The 21146-nt window shown below is 39.0% G+C and overlaps 1 protein-coding gene across 1 annotated transcript in view; it reads right to left on the bottom strand.

Moving 5' to 3' along the window:
- Positions 1–21146, bottom strand: part of sardh (sarcosine dehydrogenase) — a 52026-nt gene that overhangs the window by 22973 nt on the left and 7907 nt on the right. The window contains exons 6-12 of the mRNA XM_061699213.1: positions 19701–19824; positions 18851–18951; positions 16168–16272; positions 12228–12357; positions 11813–11899; positions 4196–4286; positions 2877–3018 (exon numbers count right to left, since the gene is read on the bottom strand). Of these exons, the coding sequence (XP_061555197.1) occupies positions 2877–3018; positions 4196–4286; positions 11813–11899; positions 12228–12357; positions 16168–16272; positions 18851–18951; positions 19701–19824 (780 nt within the window). The remainder of the gene's footprint in view (positions 1–2876; positions 3019–4195; positions 4287–11812; positions 11900–12227; positions 12358–16167; positions 16273–18850; positions 18952–19700; positions 19825–21146) is intronic.

Raw genomic sequence — 21146 nt, 5'->3', positions numbered from 1 at the left:
TTTGCTGGAATGCCCAACACTAGACTGCATAGATGTTGAAATGTTCAACTATATCAACAAGAACAATACATTCGTAGATACTTAATTTGGTGTTAAGCATTATGAACATTACAAAGCAGTTATTGTTTCAAATGTTCTGTTAAAATAATTTTTGAAACAGGAAAAACGAAAGACATTTTCCTTGCAATTTTCTGACATCTAAAATATTTATATTTATCAATTTCAATTTCTACGAAGTATTTCACAATTCCCGTCAACAGGTTTGTTGGTCAGTTGATTAAGGGCGAAAGGAAGGGTACAACCTGGACTGGTTGCTAGCCAATCGTAGATCAGGCAACCTTAATTACCCAATTTATTGATTAATATAATTTTTTCATCTATACTCAATTAGGGAAGTGAACCCCTAGGGAATTTAACTCATGGCAAGCTTTTGAACATTTCTGAGAAGAGAAATGAAGCCAAATATGATTAACAAGGTCTCCCTGACGCGTCTAATTATACAAAAAAAAAATAGGAGCATAGCGCTTCAATATTCACACTAAATTATTTAAAAAAGACGAAATTGAGTTCATAGGGGTTTGCATTTTTCATATCACAGCAATTGGCAGTCAGTCAGAAATTAAAAACATTACCTACTTCTTTGCTGAAGTAATGAGCTCCAAGAAAGGAGTCGACAGTAACAAATGTTATTATTAATGCGATCTGTTGTGCAGAAAAGCACCGAGATACGTGTACACGGACAGACCCTGTTAGACACGGTGGCAGTTAAATGAAGTCAGCAACAGGGAAGCAAGACTAAGTGGGCCATTCATGTTTAAATACGGTGGCAATGGTCCAATAGGAATTTGTGTCGGAGAAGTTGAAAGACATGCAAGACTAGGCGACTGGAGATAAGTGTATCATTTATAGTCACGATGGCAGGGATCACATTAATAAATGTAGCCGCCAGAGAAGAGTGACACAGCTAACTGCCTTCTGCCTCAGCCTCAATCGTTTTTTTGACCGCATGAAACGGCAACAGAGGGTGAAAGGAGAAAGGAGGGAAAGAGGACAAAACGACAATGGCAGAGGAATTACTAAATGAGACACTGTCTCGGTTAAAAAAAATTTAAAAAATAAATAAATAAATAAAGTATAGCAAGCTAACACAGCCATCAGAAACAGATTTTCACTGCAAACATTTCAACCAATGACAGACAGATACTGTAGATTGTGGTCTGCAATGTTACAGGACCTTCTGACTGATAAGTTGCTTTAACAGACACTTTTTGTTGTTTTATACTGTAGGTTTTACAGCCCGTACATGTCCACAATCACAGCGGTAAAAAAGAAAAGGAGTAAGTGGCCAAGCAAAGGTACTATATATATATATATATATATATATATAAATAAAAAACACAGTACACACATACCAATAATTGGGCCTGTGGAAGCCCATAACATAATCATGGCCCATAATGTAATAACTTTGGCCTTTTTAAAATGTAACTGGACAATAATATAATAAAAGTCCTGAACGTGTAATGTAATAACTTTTGATGCAATAACTTTTGACATTACTTATTTATTACTTATTACTTTTTTTTCTTATTACTTACTTATTTTATTTATTATTTATTACTTATTACTTTGACATTAGTTATTATGTTATAGGCATATTACACTTTAAAAAGAGCAATTTTATTAGGTTATGGGCTGTTATTACAATATGGGCGTTTTAGGCTTCTACATGGCCTGATTTGAGCATTTTCCCACTCTTCCGGTTAAAGCCAGCAAAGGTCTGATTGTCGGACGTTTCGAAGAGGTTACCTTGAGCGGTAATCCAGTGGTGCAGGGTGTGTTAAGAGTGTGATTTTTCTTCCCCAATTTGCTCGTAAAATGGTCAAGATGACAATTGTAAATTTGAAACCGGTTCAATATTTACAATCACAAATCCTTGTGTGTGGTTTTATGAATGTGACGTAAAAAGGAAAGATAGCCAATTAGGAAGAGACCTGGAACCCGTGCTGTTGCCGGACACAAATACATTTTTTATCTGGCAGTCTGGATGGGTCATGGCACCATGCTGCCCCTCACAGGTGAGTCTGTGTACTACATCTGACCTCTGGTTAGGGGGAGGAGATTCGTGTTTGTCTGTGGAGATAACGTGCAGTGTGCTATGTTGGTCATCTTAAGTACACCACGCACTACATGAGTAGTCAGCACACACTGCGATTTTTTTCCTCCTCATGTCAGGGGTCTCTCCCATTTTAAAAAGCGGTTGAAAATCGATGAGTGTGTACCTCACTTAGAGCAAAAGAGCAATCTGAGAGCACAGAACTCCATCAAGGCTTAAACAGCTGCCATCTTCAAAGTCAGTACTGAAGGGCAACAAACAGCACTGAGTGAAGATGTAAACTACATTAGCTTCTTGTGCAACAACTGGCTTGCTGCCATATGCTTGTCACTTGTGATGAAGTGGAAGTGTTAAATCTCTGTGCTATGTTGATTACACACTTGTGTGACATTAAGTAATGAGATGCATAAGGTTCCTTATTAGTCAACGGTTACCTTATGTTCATACTTGTATGACAATTATTCATATTAGAATGCTACTTAATACTATTTCGGTAGAGTTGCTAAAGGTTTAAATGTGGAAACCGTTTGGACTGTGGAATTAATCACTCCAAATACAACTGATATCAAAGGGAAATCGCATGGTACCGCAATATCGAGCAAACAAACTTTTTTAATGACATCAGTCTCTCAGTCACTGGGCCATTATAAGCTGTGCAGAGGCAAATATGTTAGACATGTTGAAAAGGTCACATCAGAATTGTTTGCTCTTTAGTAAAAAAAAAAAACATCTGAAGCGCAGATCAAAACCCCTCATTTACCTGGTGGAACGGATCCTTCCTCATGTTCCTGCTCGCCAGCGGCTCATCAAAGGGGAACACCACCGAGTAATTCTTAGCGTAAGACTCGTGGCTCCGCTCTCTGATCCAGCGTTGATTGTCCGTCAACGAGTTATGGAAACGCCTGAGACATGACAGAAAACGATTCAAACGGCCATTGCTCATTAAAAATCACAATCACATAGGAAAACCGTAGGTTTGTATGCTTATCGTTTAAGTGCAACTGCATGGGGATATTATTTTTACAAAGTAACCTTTTTTTGCTTGTAAGTTTAAGCGCATTCCTATTACTGTGCCTAATGCCACATAACGGATGCCATTTAATAAATAAATACAAATCCTGCTACCAATGTCCAATTAGGATGAAGGCTTTATTCTGCTTCAATTATTACCTACGTACAGTACGCATTTAATTACTAACAGAAGGAGTGAGCATATTCTTGCCAAATAGTGGGCCCACAATTAGCTCTACTGGTTTCCCCGTCCACAAGTTATAAATAGCAGCAGCTCATCAATTATTATGGATTGTTACTTATTAGACTTCATAGGGTTCTCTTTTTCCAGGTATTGATAGGCCATTTTGATTTAACACAGCCATAAAGGGCGACAGTTGCTTAAACATGCCAAATAGAAAGAAAAACAATGGTAGTAATTTATTACTATTTAGTAATGATTTACAAAGTTTGGTTGCTACTTGCTTTTTGCTCCATTGTATTGGCTTAAAGTGACTCTCAGCCATACATCTAGCAGTGCTTTGTGAGCAAATTTCTTGAACAGTGATCTTATGCGTTTGAGTCCAACAACGAACGATAAAGGGTAGCAGTTGCTCAAATGTGCCAAATAGTGAGTTGTTATTTTATAGTGGCATAGTCGTAATTTATAGCTGTCATACAATTTACAAAGTTATGCAGTCTTTGTAAGTATACATCATTTTATAGTGCTACCAAAATCCAATTTGAGGGACAAAAAAGACAGATGACAGAGAAAAAAGACTATGACAGATCTAATGATATTTGAACTACATTTTTTACAGTATGTTTAACCAGGGTACGATCCTGTACATTAAGGATTTATATTTGATGTGGAAAATCTCATTGGCCATGATACTGTAAGCATTATCAGATCAGGTTGTGATCTCTTTTGCTGATCCAATCACGTGTTGTTAACCTGGATACAAGATCAACTCAGCAAGAAACATCAACCGTTATCCTTCCGGCTATAAAGAAAGGTTGACAGCTGTTACGGCCTTGGTAGAGGAATGTGTGCTCATGAGTTTTCTTCGTTTTTTTATTTGCATGTACCTGATGTCGTAGCCATACATGTCCTTCTCAGGGCGGCCGTGGATAATCCAATGAGCTAGTTCTCGACCACAGCCACCTCCCAGCATCATACCTGGAAGAAATGCACATGTGACGTCACATAATACAAGACTTAAGAGAATTACAATGGAACCTCCAATGTTGAACTGTGGCTTGAATCAATTCCACAGAAAATCTATCACCAACGTAAAACCTTTTTTAGCAGTACAGTAATATTTTAACTCAATCTTAATTGCTGAAGTGTTAGAAAAAAAAGTTCTTAAAATCTTTTAATCGATACAATAATCCCTCTTTTATTGCTGGGGTTAGGTTCCAGACCACCCCTGCAATATGTGAAATCCACAAAGTAGCAGCCACATTTTTTTATTATTATTTATATTCTATAGATGGAGCCTATCCTAGCTGACTTTGAGTAAGAGTCAGATAACACTCTGAATTGGTCGCCAACCAAACGCTCACATTCACCCTTATGAACCATTGCGAGTCTTCAGTGAACCCTACGTGCATGTTTTTGGTATGTGGATAAAAATCCAGAGTACCCGGGGGAAAAAAACACACAAGCCTGGGGAGAGTATGCGAACGCCACACAGGAAGGCTAGATGACAGATTCCAACACTGTACTTTATTCAGGCAGATGGGCTAACCTCGACACCACTGTGTTGCTGTAAAAATAGAAATATATAAAACAAGAAAATGAAAACCAAATACATCACTCCATTTATTTTCTATTCAGAACTCTTCAAATGCAGCATTCTTGAAGTTAGTTCAGCCGTACACACAAACTTCTAATTTTGCATTTCAGCCATCTTAGTTCCAAAACAGCAGCGTTAATGAGCTTTTCCCTTGAAGCGACCCCACTGCTTGGGTTCCCTTCTTAGCAATTTGCATACATGGGCATGTATATATGTGTGTGTGCTGCGACACAGCATCAATATGCAGCAGCACAACCAGAGTGGCCTTGCATCCTTCTTTTATCGCTCCATCACCCCTCTGCCTCACACATTCCCTCTCGCTCTCCATCTAAGATCATTTCACATATCTGCAGGCGCCGTCACTCCAGGGCCCAGCTGGAGGTGGATGTCTGAGTGGATAGATGGAGGGCGGCAGGGAGGAGAAACCGGGATGATAGAGTTCTCGCCAGACACTTAGAACAAGCAGCGATACGAGGTGGCACTAATAAATGTCACTCGAGATAACCACGCTGTCGTGTGAGAACGCGCATGCTCGCGCTTTCACTCATTTTGTCAGGACTTCTCGCCGCCACTTCGTTTCCTACTCGACTATCTGCATCCCGTTGTATTACTGTTAGCTCGTGCCACACAAATATTCGCTCCCCACTGTGTCTGTGTCTGTCTTTCTCACTCCTTGCCCATGTGCTGCATTTAGAAACCCTCAAAAAGGGTTTAAATGAACAGAGGCTGGAATGCCGAGGACAGAAATGGTCTGTTGATGTCACATCATATAATAATAATCCCTATATATACTGTATGCAAATGGACCCTAAGTATACGTCACTGGTGTCCAAACTACAGTCCAGGGGCCATTTGCAGCCCGCTCTCCGTATTTTAGCAGCCCACGGTATATACTATAATCAAAAATTGATACGGGCTAGGTTGTTTGCCTGCATTGTACTACTTAACTTCTACACACAGTGGCAAGGCAGGAGAAGAGAATAAGAAATATGTTCTAATCCCTCATATCCTTGCTTTCTACAATTCACACATCATTCGGTAAAACACACTTCAGAATTGAAATTGTTTGCTCCAATTTCTCCTACGTGTGAAGGTCAGTTTAGTACAGATTGTTCTTGTTTTTGTTGTGAATGCTCCGAGATTGAATGGTGCTAAGTGCGAAAACCCCGTCAGGCATCCCTACTGTAAACACATGTCACCCAAACCAAAAACTGCCACTGCTAAGCCACTGGCCACCCAAAAATTCTGAAGAATTCTTGACTTTCTACTTTATCACCTACCTGTTTTTATAATAATATTATTTATAAGAATTACAGCATTGCCTCGCATATATTTACTTACAAAAGAATGACAAATTGTACAATTTTAGGGGTTGTTGCTGAGATTCAATTTGGCAATTTTCCAAAAATAAGATAGAAACACCTGAGCCCGCGACCCTGATGAAGACGAGTGGTGTAGAAGATGAATGGATGGATGGTTTGTACTCATTGTCATGCTTAGAAGTTAAATTCCTTCAGTTTTCTAGCAAGCACCTGAAGGTTTTAGGCCAAAATTAACTACTATTTCCATCCACCAAATTCCAGCTGAAGAAAAATAAATTTCAATGCTAATTTTAAGCTGTATTTCAAAACACAAGCAATCGCGTCAAAGTTTTCCTCTCAGCAATTACATTTTAGTTGTGTCTCAGTATTCTCAAAATTACTTCCTCTCCTCTAACACTTCTGATGATACAACAACTATTCTTTCAAAAATAGACAAAGCACCTACTTCCACCCACTTTATTTATCCTAACCACTATCTCGCTGCAATAATAACCCAGTAAGCATGTGGCTGCCCACTTTGGCATGCACCCCAACTTCATAAGCAGCTGTACAACGCATGACTTCCTCTGGTTGCACACAGCTTGATGAGACCGTGTAGGGCAGCTGGGGGGAAGGACGCTGCCTTTTTTGGCCAGGCTTGTAAATCAGTTGGCATACACTGTTCACACAAAAAAAAAAAAAAAAAAAAAAAAAAACCGTACCTTGCCTACAATGAAATGTTCTGTAAATACATGTTACCCAGGCAAATGAGAGGGCAAGTCTTTTGCTACAGTCGTGGGTACAAACAAACAGTCATCACGTCTCACGTCATATAAACGACATCTTCTTTTTAGGACATGAAGGATGCAGAAGTGCAAAAGTAAGAGTTTGAAAAGTGTGAATTATTGTGCTAGAAAAATCAATAACAATGGCATTTGTTTTTGCTTTGGCTCCATCTGAGAAACCCAGTAGAGGTTCCCAACCAATATATTATATTAATACGTTTTAACCACTGCCAAATTGGGAGTGATTATCATTTTTTGATATAATTTATGTAAAAAAATCTGATACCAAATTTTACAAAATGTTGTTGAAGAGCAGGGAATTGATCCAAGAACCCACTTGGTGTGCAGTGTATGTCTAAATCTAAAGATTAATGTCTGAATCTGGCCTTGACGGATGTCTGTGTTCTACTGAAAGACATTTGAGTTAACTTGTAAGAGCTTTATACAGCATGTTTTTTTCATATACTGTAATACCAAGACTAAGTTTTTATTGGTAACAGAAACCATACTGTAGGTGTTGATTTAACTTTTTACTTTTTTTGCATTACTGGATCAAATCTGTTCACAAAGTTTGCAGCACTCAAACTAATTACACTCTGTCTGCCTAATTACTTTTTTCAAAATCATCATCGTGTACTGCCTTAAGTCCAGGCAATTTCATTGCTGTTGCAAATATCACTGAGCTGGTGCTCATTACTGCGATTATGAAAAATCAGGCGACATGGCAACAGCCATACGGTCGTTAAAAGCAATTACACACCCATACTAGTCACAACAAACAAACGCATTTAAGAGTTCTGAGTGATGCTCTGACATCGTAAAGGTAATTTAATGTTGCCCAGCAACTATTACAGTTACCGAAAAGTAAGCACTTCAAGCGAGTGAAGAACTTTATCCCCGTGGTCTCTCCCTTATCCAAATGCTGAGCCAAGTAAGCTGCTGTGTGACGTGAATATGTTTTGTGCGATAAGAGATGAGAGATGAGACAGTGGCAGCGGGGAAGTGGCGTGCGCTTTACAGAGAGAGGGAAGGGGGCAAGGATTTCATAACAATACTTCGGCTTTAGCTGGATTGTTTCGTGTGAGGGATGTTAGTGCCCCATGTAAAATAACTAGAATAAGACAAGGAGGAAGCAGCAGTTTCATTATGTTGCAAAAAATATTCTCTTTTGAGACGTTAACAGTGGAAACTTTTGACTTTGCCACCACAAAAAGCTGCTGGTGACGAAAAGAGGAAAAGTGGGATGATTGCCATAGAACCGGAGATGGTTACTGTGGCACAAGAAAACATCCGTCTGCTCACTAAAATACGAGCATACAATTAATTCATAAATATCACAAGGATAAAATGCCACTAAGCAACAGTATCACTCATTAAACACCACGGTGATCTCTCATTTCTGAGTCTGTCGGGCATCTTAAAAGGATGAGTAATTTTACATTAGTTTTATTGCAAAGTGGTTAACTTTTCTTCACACTTGTAGGACAGTTAAGAATGTTAAAATGTTAATTAAAACATTGCCTGTACAGGTAATAATGATTTTATGATGGTGACAGTTCAAGTCTAAAATGAATGAGTTTACATTAGTTTCTATGAGAAAAAAATATTTAGAAATTGTGTTCTACTTCACAATGAAAGATCAAGACATTGCCTGTGTCCTCATCAGGCTTTTTCTTACCATCAGCCATGACGGCAACATGAAAAATATTAATTATTATTATTAATTCACAAGACAGCTTTAAACGTCCCCTTTCATCACTGTTTTTCTATTTAATTTTGATAATCTTTGATGTCCTTTGATCTGGTTTGCATGATCATTTTAGTTGGAAATGCAAAATTATGCGACATGTAAATGAGCTTTGCTTTGATTGGATTGCTCCTATTCCCTAATTTAAATATGGAAAACAGCTTGGCTACGATTGGGCCATATCACTGCGTCTGCTTGGGCCGGGCAAGCATTCATAGTGATGTTCCCTCCTTCGATACAACGTTCAGGCTCGAGTCCCTCGCAAGCGTTTGATGGCGGGGTTCTTTAGAATCAGAATCAGAATCAGAATCATCTTTATTTGCCAAGTATGTCCAAAACACACAAGGAATTTGTCTCCGGTAGTTGGAGCCGCTCTAGTACAACAAACAGTCAATTTACAGAACACTTTGGGGACATAAAGACATTGACAAAAAACAATTGTGCAAAAAGATGCAGAGTCCTCTAGCACTTAGAGCAGTTCGAACGACTAATATTGCAATAGTCCGGTGCAATGACCATTCTGCAAAGGGCGCTGAGACTTCAAGGAGTGTATGCGGTTTAAAGTGACGAGTCATCTGGGACAATGTCGGTTGTGCAAATGTTACAGATACTCCTCAATCAGTGTGCAAATGGAGCAGATGCTACTCTGGCATGAGTGGCCAGTATATGCAAATAGTGCAGCATGGCGAGACAACTACAGTGAGTGCACAAGTAATACATAATTGGCCCCACAGAAATGTGACAACGAACTCAAGTCAAAAAATTGCCAGCTTGTTGTAATGGAATTATAGGTTAGGTGTTTAAGAAGTTGATCGCAAGAGGGAAGAAGCTGTTGGAATGTCTACTAGTTCTAGTTTGCGTTGATCGGTAGCGCCTACCTGAGGGAAGGAGCTGGAAGAGCCGGTGACCGGGGTGCAGACGGTCCGAGAGGATTTTGCACGCCCTTGTCTTAGTTCACAATTAACGCACATTCACGTCATTTGCCACATTGAAGGATTCGGCATTCCAAGACGAGGATATCAGAGTTCCTTTCACTGGAACTAAGGAGTCAATATTTTGGACAATTTCATGCTCCCAACTTTGTGGGAACAGTTCTTCCATTTCCATTCTGCACAGATTCCTGACCTCAACCTGACAGAACACCTTTGGGAAGAATTAGAGTGGAGACTGAGAGACGCTGCGGTTGGCTGGCAACCAGTTCAGGATGTACCCCGCCTCCTGCCCGATGACAGCTAGGATAGGCTCCAGCATGCCCGCAACCCTAGTGAGGAGAATCGGCTCAGAAAATGGATGGATGGATGGATGGATGGATGGACTGAGAGCCGGTTCTTGTAGTCCAACATCACTTTGTGACCTCACAAATGTGCATCTCCTAAACGTTGTGGACAGCCAGAAACGTTGAAGCTGATATAGCTGCAAAGCGTGGACCAACATTATATTGAACCCTATGGATTAGGAATGGGATGTCACTTAAATTCATGTGAGTCAAAGCAGGCGAGCGAATACATTTGGTAATATGTACTGTATACTTTATAGACAGTATTTTTATGGCTTGGCAGCAGCTGAGACTCATTCGCTTAATACCCGAAAAAGCCTATCTCCTGCATCCTCCTCTCGAACCCCAACTACCCTCATGTCTTCCCTCATGACATCCATCAACCTTCTCTTTGGTCTTCCTCCAGCTCTCTTGCCTGGCAGCTCCATCTTCATCATCCTTCTACCAATATACTCACTATTTCTCCTCTGGACGTGTCCAAACCATCGAAGTCTGCTCTCTCTAACTTTGTCTCCAAAACATCGAACATTGGCTGTCCCTCTGATGAGCTAATTTCTAAATTTATCCAACCTGGTCACTCCGAGAGCGATCCTCAACATCTTCATTTCCGCCACCTCCAACTCTGCTTCCTGTTGTCTCTTCAGTGCCACTGTCTCTAATCCGTACATCATGGCTGGCCTCACCACTGTTTTATAAACTTTGCCCTTCATCCTAGCAGAGACTCTTCTGTCACATAAATTACACATTATTCACAATGTCAGCTATTTCAAAACTACCTATTTTGCAAACCTTATGTCATTTATTGACTTTTGCATTTAAATCGACAAATGTCACAGATTCGGAACTTAAAACATGTCACAGACTCATTTTGACCCATGCATAAAACAGTAGGAAAAAAAATCATTCTAATGAAATGGGACCTTTAAGGAATTTGATAATGCAGTGTATTACTGATCAAGGAAAGAAAAGCTTTCTCCTATGGCGATTACTTTAACATTTATAGGTACACCTCCACACTCTTTCTAGTTGCTTAGACGCTGACATTTCTTCATGTCTAAATTCAGTGGTGAACTCTGTAGAGTCAGCTAATGGAATGACATGTTTGAACTGAAGCTATCCTCTGTGCCTGTAAGAGTTCAGCTGTAATAGTGAATAAAGGTTATAGTATAATACCAAGTTCAAAGCAATCATTTGGTTTGGTAATTTGTTTTTGTTTTCTCTGTTACCTTTTCATTATGCTGCATTTGTCCATAAATGCATGTTTTATGTAAGGCTCAAGTATGTAAAATGTAACAACTATGAGTGAAAAATCAGGTGGAAATAAAAGGTTGAAAAATAATGTAAATAAAATATACAATATTATAAATTATTCAAATAATGTCATAATATAAATATACAATAAATAAAACATAATTATAGTAAGACATTTTTCAACCCTTTGATTTGTTATAAGCAGACATTTCTGAAAAATAAATACCGGTATTTTTCAAGATATGACTGTTGAATATATATATTTTTTTCCTTTTTTTTTTTTTTTTTTTTTTTTTACACACAATCTAATACAAATACAGTGCACCTCATAGTCATTACTTTTAGTTACTTATAATAGTCAATTCTTTAATTCCAGTAAATCCCCCCCCAACTACCCCAAAAAACAAAACAAAAACAAAAAAACATTTCCATGAAAAGTGTCCAGCTTCGCAAATTCAGGAAATTTTGCAACTGTGTTGGTAAGGAAGCTTAAATGAAATGACCCTCTCTGACTAATAACGATATTACAGTATACAATATGACTTACCAGCACTGTTGAAGCCACAGCCCAAGAAGAAACCTCTGACCTCTGGAGCCTCTCCCATTAGCGGCTTATGGTCTGCTGTGAAGGATTCTGTGGACAAAAACACAATCTAAATGACAACAAAATTATGATATACAGCATAATAAAAATGTAAAAAAACAGGTAACACATTCAATATTACCTTTCATTGGCATTTAATATTGTTTAACATTGTAGCACTGCAACAATGTTACAATGTTGTGCAGTCGTTAGTTTTTAGATAAAAATTGATCCAAAATATTAGTGGTTTTTCAGACAGACAGACAAATAGGCAGGCAGGCAGACAGATCTTTCTAAACCTAATAGGGTCCCCTCGTCACTAAATCGCATTTATTATGATTTTTCCATTTCTCCATATTGGTCCTTTTATTGGTCCTACCTGGTCCACAGACAGTGGATTTAATACCAATCTGCTCTAGAACAGGAACTCTGTTGATGGCACCCTCGATATGTTGCATGAATACATCCCAGTCCAAGTCAAACAGGCTGAAGGCAAACTTATCGGAAACCTGTGAACAAAACACAAACACATGATGTCCATGTATTTCGGAGCTAAAAAGAGTTTTCGAGATGGGACTCACTGCTGATGAATTCCCTCCACGTTTGTATTCAACACATTAGCATATTTGGCTCAGGTTTTCTTTGAAACAATCCAACTCTCAACATCATTAAAAAGAACGATGATAACATTCACCTAATAGAACTCGTTTATAGTCAAAAGTCAAAATCAAACTTGTAGGTCGGATACTTTGAGTGAACCTTTTCCACAGGTATCGACATCTGTCAATTCCTCAGTTCCATGCCCAAGTTCAAGAGTTCTACTTTTCAAAGTCCCTACTTCCGATCCAAGTTTTTAATCTCCTCACACACTGATGATTCAACTTTAATTTCTCCCCTTCCATGCTAATCTGGCTCAGTCAGTAAAATCACACTTTAAATCAAAGTATGGTTGCTTTCTCGCTATGTGGGTCATCTCTTGCACTCGACATTTTGGCACTGATAAACTCCTGAAGTTTGCAGATGACACCAGTCATCGGCCTCAACAAAGACGGTGACGAGTCTGCATATCGGCAGGAGCTGTGGTAATAAAGATGATTCTGATAAGGTTCACCTAACTCTTCGTCATGAAAACGTTCTGTCAGCATTGAAGTTTGTCACATACATTAATTGTGTACAAAATCTGCAATTGGCCCCTTTACAAAAGGTAATGTGAATGAGCGAAAAGACTGGGCAAAATTATCTTCTTAATGGCAGTTTTACAGAAGTGCAGTATTGTGGAAATGCAGCCTTTACCAAATATTCCTGCACTTATAGCCTGATAAGCCTTTGCCAGAAATATTGCCAAAGACGTGTGGAATGTATTCATTAGAAGAGGTCTAATTAAACAAAATGTAAAATACCTAATAGAATTCCGTTTTTGACAGGCTTTATCGACTAATAGCTGCTGAGGTGGGCGAAATTAAGACATTTTTACGGTTCTATGTCGCATAGTCGTAATGGTCATATACAAAGAGGCCTTTTGTACGGTTGGTGACGTCAGGTAGCCGTGGACTTTGAAGGGCACGGCTGTCAACATGGCAAACACCAGCCAGCACGGCACCGTGTTCGTAACATTTTAATCAACGACCGGGTAATTAATTTGTGATTTTATTTTTTTTTTGCATATTAATTTAGCAGTTGGACGTAATTTTGGGGTACTGTTGTGTTGATGTGTGTGTGCAACTGTACATGACAGCAATAAGATATTGTACCAAGTTGAACAAAGCTGTGTTTGGAAACTCAAGCAAGATGGTTTTATTATATTTTATATTTCCTGAATAGTTGTCATTTTGGACATGGGGGTAATCTCGCCCGGCAGTGACGATACTGTATATACAGTATAATATGAGTAAATAGTGCCACTTTATAGTATAGTGCATTCCTCTGTCCACACCGGTTATGCAGCAAATTTGGTCTCCAGTTCTGTCGCCGATGTCACATTAAGACATGACATATGATTTTGGCGATGTAAAAGGGGCGTTCCCAGGGCAATTCGTTATTTACCGATTGCTGCAAAACAGTCATTGGAAATAACTGCCAGTTTCATTTTATTGAGCATAAAATACATAAAGATAACTTCTTGGTGAAATACAGGCCATCTGAATGCTATAGGTCCTTTCAATATCAAACGTGATGTTTTTGAATTTTTTTTGAACATAAATAAATCAATTCAATCTGTCTTTTTAGAGTATGATTTGCATTGATACAGCTAAGTTGATTAGGTCTGTGGAAAACTTTTATAAACGTCAAGAGTAGCAGTTTCCTGAATGCCTTGTCTATGTAATCGCAAAACTCTGACCAAAAGAATTGGTGGCATCCAACTTCACGGAACAAAGACAACTAGTGTAGCAGGTTAAAATTCCAGATGACGTGGACCACAGCTTTCTTGTTGAGATCATCATCTGTGAATCTGCAGTCCTTGTTTTTGATATTGAACCGTTATTCATGGGCATTTGAAGACTGCTTAGCAATCAAAACTGTCAATCTTTGGATAGATTAATTGAAGTGGAATTCTGAGTCATGCTGCCCCTTCAGAGGAACTACAATTTAAAAAATGAATTCCCTTGTAGAAGGATACAGAAAGATTCTCTGACTTTTTAAGTAGCAGAATTGTTTTAATACGACTTGAATAACAATTGAATATCTAAGGTGACGGTCACTAGTTTGATGTTGCCAAGGAGTTTTGTCTTACTACAAAGTTCAGACCCCTCAAGTGGAGATTGCTTTTGTCCAATTCAGCACACTCCTCAGCACCGTGCCCAAGACATCAATCTTCTATTCTCTTCCCGCTCTCTCTGTTTTCGACTAATTCTTATCTCCTCTTTCTCTTCCGAAGAGATCAAAGCCACGCTAGGCAGCAGAGCACGGAGAAAAGATCAACAAGTGGCTTCTGCACACATGAATCACGTCTCCACACAGCCGGGCACAAAGACGCAAACTCAATGAGTCATGAATGATGAAGGGGAATCGTCTGATCAAGACATTTCTGAAACCCGTCAGAGAAACAAGGTCAATTAAACCTGCCGGACCCAAAATTAGGTACACCTGCAGTAATTTATGAGCCCCAACAGAAGAATTGCAAGTCTGCCTTCACAACGAGGTTAACAAACAATTTCAGAGTGGTATACTTTGTTGATAAGAGATTAATAATAACAGAAGACTGATAAACCATTACTGTAGAGGAAGAAACAATATGTGGGTGTATTTCAATAGGTCATTAAAATCGAATTTAATTTAAAATGCGAACCATGACTCACACATGCTCTACGCCAGTAATTCCCAACCAGTGTGCCATCGCACATTAGTGTGCCATGGGAAATTATCCAATTTTACTTAATTGGTTAAAAAATTATTCATTTCCGACAGATGATGTATCACTTTTCAACTTTCTATGCCAGCAACATATTGGCAGAACAATTACAAATGCACTTCGAATACATGGAAGCATAATTCATCTGTTTCCACTTTTTGTGACATGAGATTTTTTTCTAATGTAAAATATGTGGAAACACTGCTCTAAACAATGCATGATTTTAAAAGAGACAGTTTACACAGTAACAAATCAAATAAGTAAAATGGCAAAGAGTAGAGATCAGCAGATTACCAAAGGCTATTTAAAAGTCTGGTGATGAGCAAACACAACACACGCACACACACACATGCACACGAAAGGCAGACACACACACACACACACACAAACACTGGCATGCATGCACACACACGCACGCACACACAATTTATAATGCAGTCAGTTGAATGAAGAACAGATTAACTGGGAGATGATGTCAAGTCGAGACAATGAACAGTCTGATGTGTTTGATTTTCAGATGAGCAAGATAGAAGCCATTGCTTTCACTAAAGTACACAGTGTAAGGATGAAAGGTTTGCATGGCGAGGAGGAAGGAGACTCATTTGGATGTCTGCATCAAAAGTAATCTCGCTAATATTTGGCCACATATATTGTGTCATCAAGTTGAAATAAAAAATCCCTCAGAAATAGTATGAATGCTGAGAGGTATGTTCTAGTAAGAGACAGAATGTCATAGAAAGAAAATTAGCATTTGGAAGCAAAAACATTTGCTTTCAAAGAGCACTTAAAACACAATAACTCAACAACTCCACAACAACTCAAACACTTAAAACATGTTTTAAGACATCACAGTATTTTATATCAGTGCTCAAATACTACAAAGATGACATCATACAGCATCAAGACCAGCGAGATGGGTTCAAGTCCCACACATGAACGGGTAACACTTGTAGAATATACGACAGTTTACCTCATCCCAGAAGATGGGATTTTGTTCGTAGCCACCCACGGACAGGGCGTCACCTTGGAGACGCAGGTACACTGACGAATCATGGTCTCTTACGTTTGGCATATTCTGCACAGATAGATCAGAGATATTAGAACACATGTCACATAATGACTGCATGTCTCCTACATTATTGGAAGAGCATTTTCCTTTACACAATGGCAATGCATGATAAAGGTCATTTCAGAAACACCAAGATAAATCTTGATTCTTTAATGTATACTACAAAAGCTGAACACTTTTACTGCAGCGCTGGGAACTATTCACCTTGTTGTGTATGCAGGAACAAAACATCTAATGAATAGCTTCACTCTATGCTTATTGTGCACTCCACTCACTTTGTGAGGTGTGTTTTCCTTTTCAGTACGACTGTTCGCAGGCAGTATAAGAACTTAAAATACCACAGAAATCATCTTGTATACAGCAGCAATTTATTACGTTCTGTTTTAGGTTATCTTTTTTATTGTAGTGACGAAGGTGCAAATATTTAGAAACAGCTATCAGCACTTCCGCACCACTGCCAAATACAGTCATGCTCAAAAATATTGGCAGCCCTGGGGTCTCGAGAGGACTGGTACCAGAGCCCAAGCTGTCTGTGGAGGCGAGTCCGACTATATCTAGTCGGAACTTCTCGACCTCACACACCAGCTCGGGCTCCTTCCCTGCCAGAGAGGTGACATTCCACGTCCCTAGAGCCAGCTTCTGTAGCCGGGGATCGTATCGCCAAGGTCCCCGCCTTCGGCCACCGCCCAGCTCACACTGCACCCGACCCCTATGGCCCCTCCCACAGGTGGTGAGCCCATGGGAAGGGGGACCCACGTTACCCTTTCGGGCTGTGCCCGGGCCCCATGGGTGCAGGCCCGCCCACCAGGCGCTCGCCTTCGAGCCCCACCACCAGGCCTGGCTCCAGTGGGGGGCCCCGGTGACCCGCATCCGGGCAAGGGAAAACGAAGTCCATTGTTTGTCGTCATCATTAGGGGTCTTTGAGCCGTGCTTTGTCTGGTCCTGGGTGACCCTGCCAGGGGCATAAAGCCCCAGACAACTTAGCTCCTAGGATCACTGGGACACACAAACCCCTCCACCACGACAAGGTGACGGCTCAAGGAGGGTTTTTTTTTTTTTTTTTAGTGACTGTATATTTATTTATTTTTTAGCACAATTGTACAATTACAATGATGAACATGTTTTTTTTAATTCAATTCAATTATCTTATCATGATTCCGCAAAAAGAATGTGTCATTGTATTTGCATCACTGCAGACGCTGCACTGATCCGTCTGTCGATCTCCTGCTCCATTTTACCCTCACTTGTGAACGAGACCCCAAGATATTTGAACTCCTCCACTTGAGGCCGCATCTCATCCCCAACCTGGAGAGGGCACTCCATCCTAAAGTACGTTATACAGTGTTTTTATGTTTGGATAATAGCCTCCATACTCTAGTCTCTCTCCTATGGCAGTGCAACAAGGCAGCAAAGCAAGCTGGATTTATTATTTCCCTTTCAATGGTGACATCATTTACAACTGATAATACAATGGATAAAAATAAAATGTGTTGTGATTCAAACTACAAACTCACGAGGAAAACGTTTACTATGTTCATAAATCAAGTGTGTGTCAGATGCAAATAATTCTTCCCAGATGTAAAGGGACAGGTTGTGTCGCCCCACGCTGGCCATTGGAAAGGCAGCAGTTTAAAGAGTCGGCCTACATCCACTTCTTTTATCCAGTTTGTGGAAGCGTGTGTGCATGATGGAGCAGTAATGCTGCTTAAGCGCCTATAAAACTACGTAACAGAGACTAGTTCTGGCTTCAAAAGCATCAGCTTCTAGAGGATGAACACTATTACACGTGCACACTGGCTCAGTGCGCACTCACTAATTTGTTACACATGACAGAGTTCAATTGTGCCACTTCAGATTGTACTTACATATACACAGCCAGCCTAATACAATTAGAATATGTATACACACACACACACACACACACACACACACACACACAAAAAAAACCCACACGGAACCATCTGATCTTTTTACACATTGTATAACTAAACTAAAACTATAAACTAAAACTTAAATGGTCACAGTGCCCCCTGCTGGTTATATTAATTTTGACTGAATTTCTACCGGGCAGCATGCCGTTATTAAAAGGTTAGTACGTCTGACTCACATTCGAGCAGTTCTGCGTTGGAATCCTGTGTGTGGGTTCCAATATTCTCCCCGTGCATGTGTGGGTATTTTCCAGGACATCCAGATTCTTCCCTCATTGCTAAAACCAGCACGTTAGTTTCATTAAAGACTCTAAATTGTCCATACTTGTTAAAGTGAGTGTCCACTTGTAAATAGTAATAATTAGTCAATATAGCAGTCCAGGGTGTATCCCACCTTTTAGTCGGCTGGGATAGGCTCGAGCTCACCAGTGATCCTAATGAGGACAGGCGCTATAGAAAATGGATGGATGGGTGTATTTCTACCTCCCTGTGGGCTGAAGTATAAATCTACAACTGGGTTATAATCATGGTTTCCTTTTATAGATAATTTTTTTTTAAATCCTAAAATGGGAAAAATTACTTTTCAATGTTCAGAAAATGGGCTTTTTCTCTAGAGACTGAGCTATAATTCTGAAGGTTATGGGCAGACGACTGACCTGAATGCCTTCAATCCTCTCTGTTACCACATAGGCATGATGCATGGCAATGAGGGGCACCTTCACTCCAGCCATGTGCCCCAACTTGGTGGCCCACACTCCTGTACCATGAGCACAACACAGCAATGTTATTAGGTCACCTTCAATTCTGAAAAGTATATGTAAAGGTAGTGTTCCTATCCATTTTAAGTCTTATTCCAGCATTTTTAAAAACAATATTGCTGCCCCATAAATTGTATATTCACAAAAATATCGACATTGATTAAATTATTCTTTCCATTTATCACATTAAAATAGATGGGCTTAAAGTATATGCAACAGCGTCCAACACTTCATGTGGGTACAGCTGTGTGAAAAAAATAGAAAAATATATTTTTAAAACTGCCACACTAACTTTAGTGATTAATTATTTTGGCGTCAGACAGTGCAAATGTGACATTAAAAAAATTAAAATGAAAAATAAACTGTCAGACTTGAAAGTTCAAAACACCAACAACTTGTGGAAAAATGTGGAAAAACATTATGTTAAGTGTAATGTACCAAAATGTTAGCTAAAATAACATTTACAGTGTGCTTTATATTACAGCTGCAGGGGAGTCCCTAGCCATTTTGTTCTCTCGTGGAAGGCATGCTTGTATGCACATGCTTAAGCACATATATTTATTTTAATATTAGTCGGATTCATGTGTTGTGAAAGAAATAGCCATAATTCAAAGCACTTTACTCAAACAATAACATAAAGACGGGCTATGTTTTTATTTTGACACATATTTATTTCAACTATAAAATCCTTTGTATTATTTATATTTTTTTCCACCTGACTCGCACACCAAAAACATTATTGCCTGACCTGCACAGTTCACCGCACATGGAGTCTCTATAGTGCCGTGCGGGGTCTCCACTGCCTTCACCCTCTTCACCCCAAGGTCGTCCACCCGCACTTTGATACCAGTTACAGGGCAGTTCTCAATCACCTGGTTTAGGAGGGCACAGTTACTTTTGTTATGGGGGATTATTCACATGCATTGTAGATATCTGGATACTATATAATGTGCACAGGAACTGTATGGTGAATAGGTATTGTAGATTTTTTTTAGTCTGACAAAACTGTGTTAATTTATGTACAAATCAATGAAAGCGTGTATATCTGAAATTTTTTATATTTTTTTCCTAAAAAAAAATAATAATAATAATCTGTCGTTGATTATTTTTCCCCAAAATAATTTTTATTTTAAATATTTTTTTTCAGATATTTTTTAATTAAATTAAATGTTTTTATTGGGCATCCATACAGCCCCAAAATAACAGCTACATTATCACATTGTATGAGAGGTTATTAGCTAATAAACAAATTCAGTTTTAGAATACCAGAGGGAGAAGAAATTAAAAGATAATGCATGGTTGCAATTGTGTAACCCTTTACCCAACAATGCAAATACAAACGTGAATATGGCGCACGTTTGCTCACGTTATATAGAGTATAACATGTTGAACATGTTGTCAAAGTAGCATTTAAAGAAAGGCTGCAGACCTTTGAAAAGTAGTACAAATCTTTGTTGAGGATGTTTTGATCCACTTGTGTTGTCATTAATGTTGCTACTTGGCACTTTTTCTTAACCAACTGGAAACTTGATTGGCAGTATATTGCCTGATAAAGCATTGATGATACCTCTGTGCCAAATTTTTATATTTTTTCAAGTGCAATTTTTGTGCACAGGGCCTGAATCGGTTTTATTTATATTTTATTTATTGTTCTACATTACAATGTCAATGTTCATTTTTCTTAGACTTAAAACTGAATTGCTCTTAAAAGGATGCACTTGAATTACTATACTCTAATATCATTATATCAGTGGCGTAAAAAACATCAACAATACTATTGTTTGTCGTGATGGGCTTTTGGGAAAATATATATCGTCCTCAAAAATTTGCTATTTGCTAAACATAAATATATTGTGAGCAAGAGCAAGGGATAATTTTAAAAATAAATAAAAAATATTGTACAAACGGTATAAAAAATAGAGTAACACCTGTAAAAAAAATCCGCAATATAGCCGGACCGTGAAGCAAGAACCGTGATATAGCGTAGGATTACTTTATCTGTATTCCGTGATAAGTTGCAAAGGGACTCATTGTTCCCATGTTGGGACTCACTGTTTCCATGACATGTGCATCCCAGGACTCACATAGTCTCAAGTGTAAAATGATCTGAGTATATTAATATGTTCAGTGATTCTTTAATGCACAGGTTTATGCACATTTTAAGTCATTGCTCCATCTAAGAAGCTATTCCATC

This window comes from Phycodurus eques, chromosome 15, assembly GCF_024500275.1.
Source record: "Phycodurus eques isolate BA_2022a chromosome 15, UOR_Pequ_1.1, whole genome shotgun sequence".
NCBI classification, from domain to species: domain Eukaryota; kingdom Metazoa; phylum Chordata; class Actinopteri; order Syngnathiformes; family Syngnathidae; genus Phycodurus; species Phycodurus eques.
Note: the sequence above shows the minus strand (reverse complement) of the source record. Positions and strands in the feature narration are given on the sequence as shown.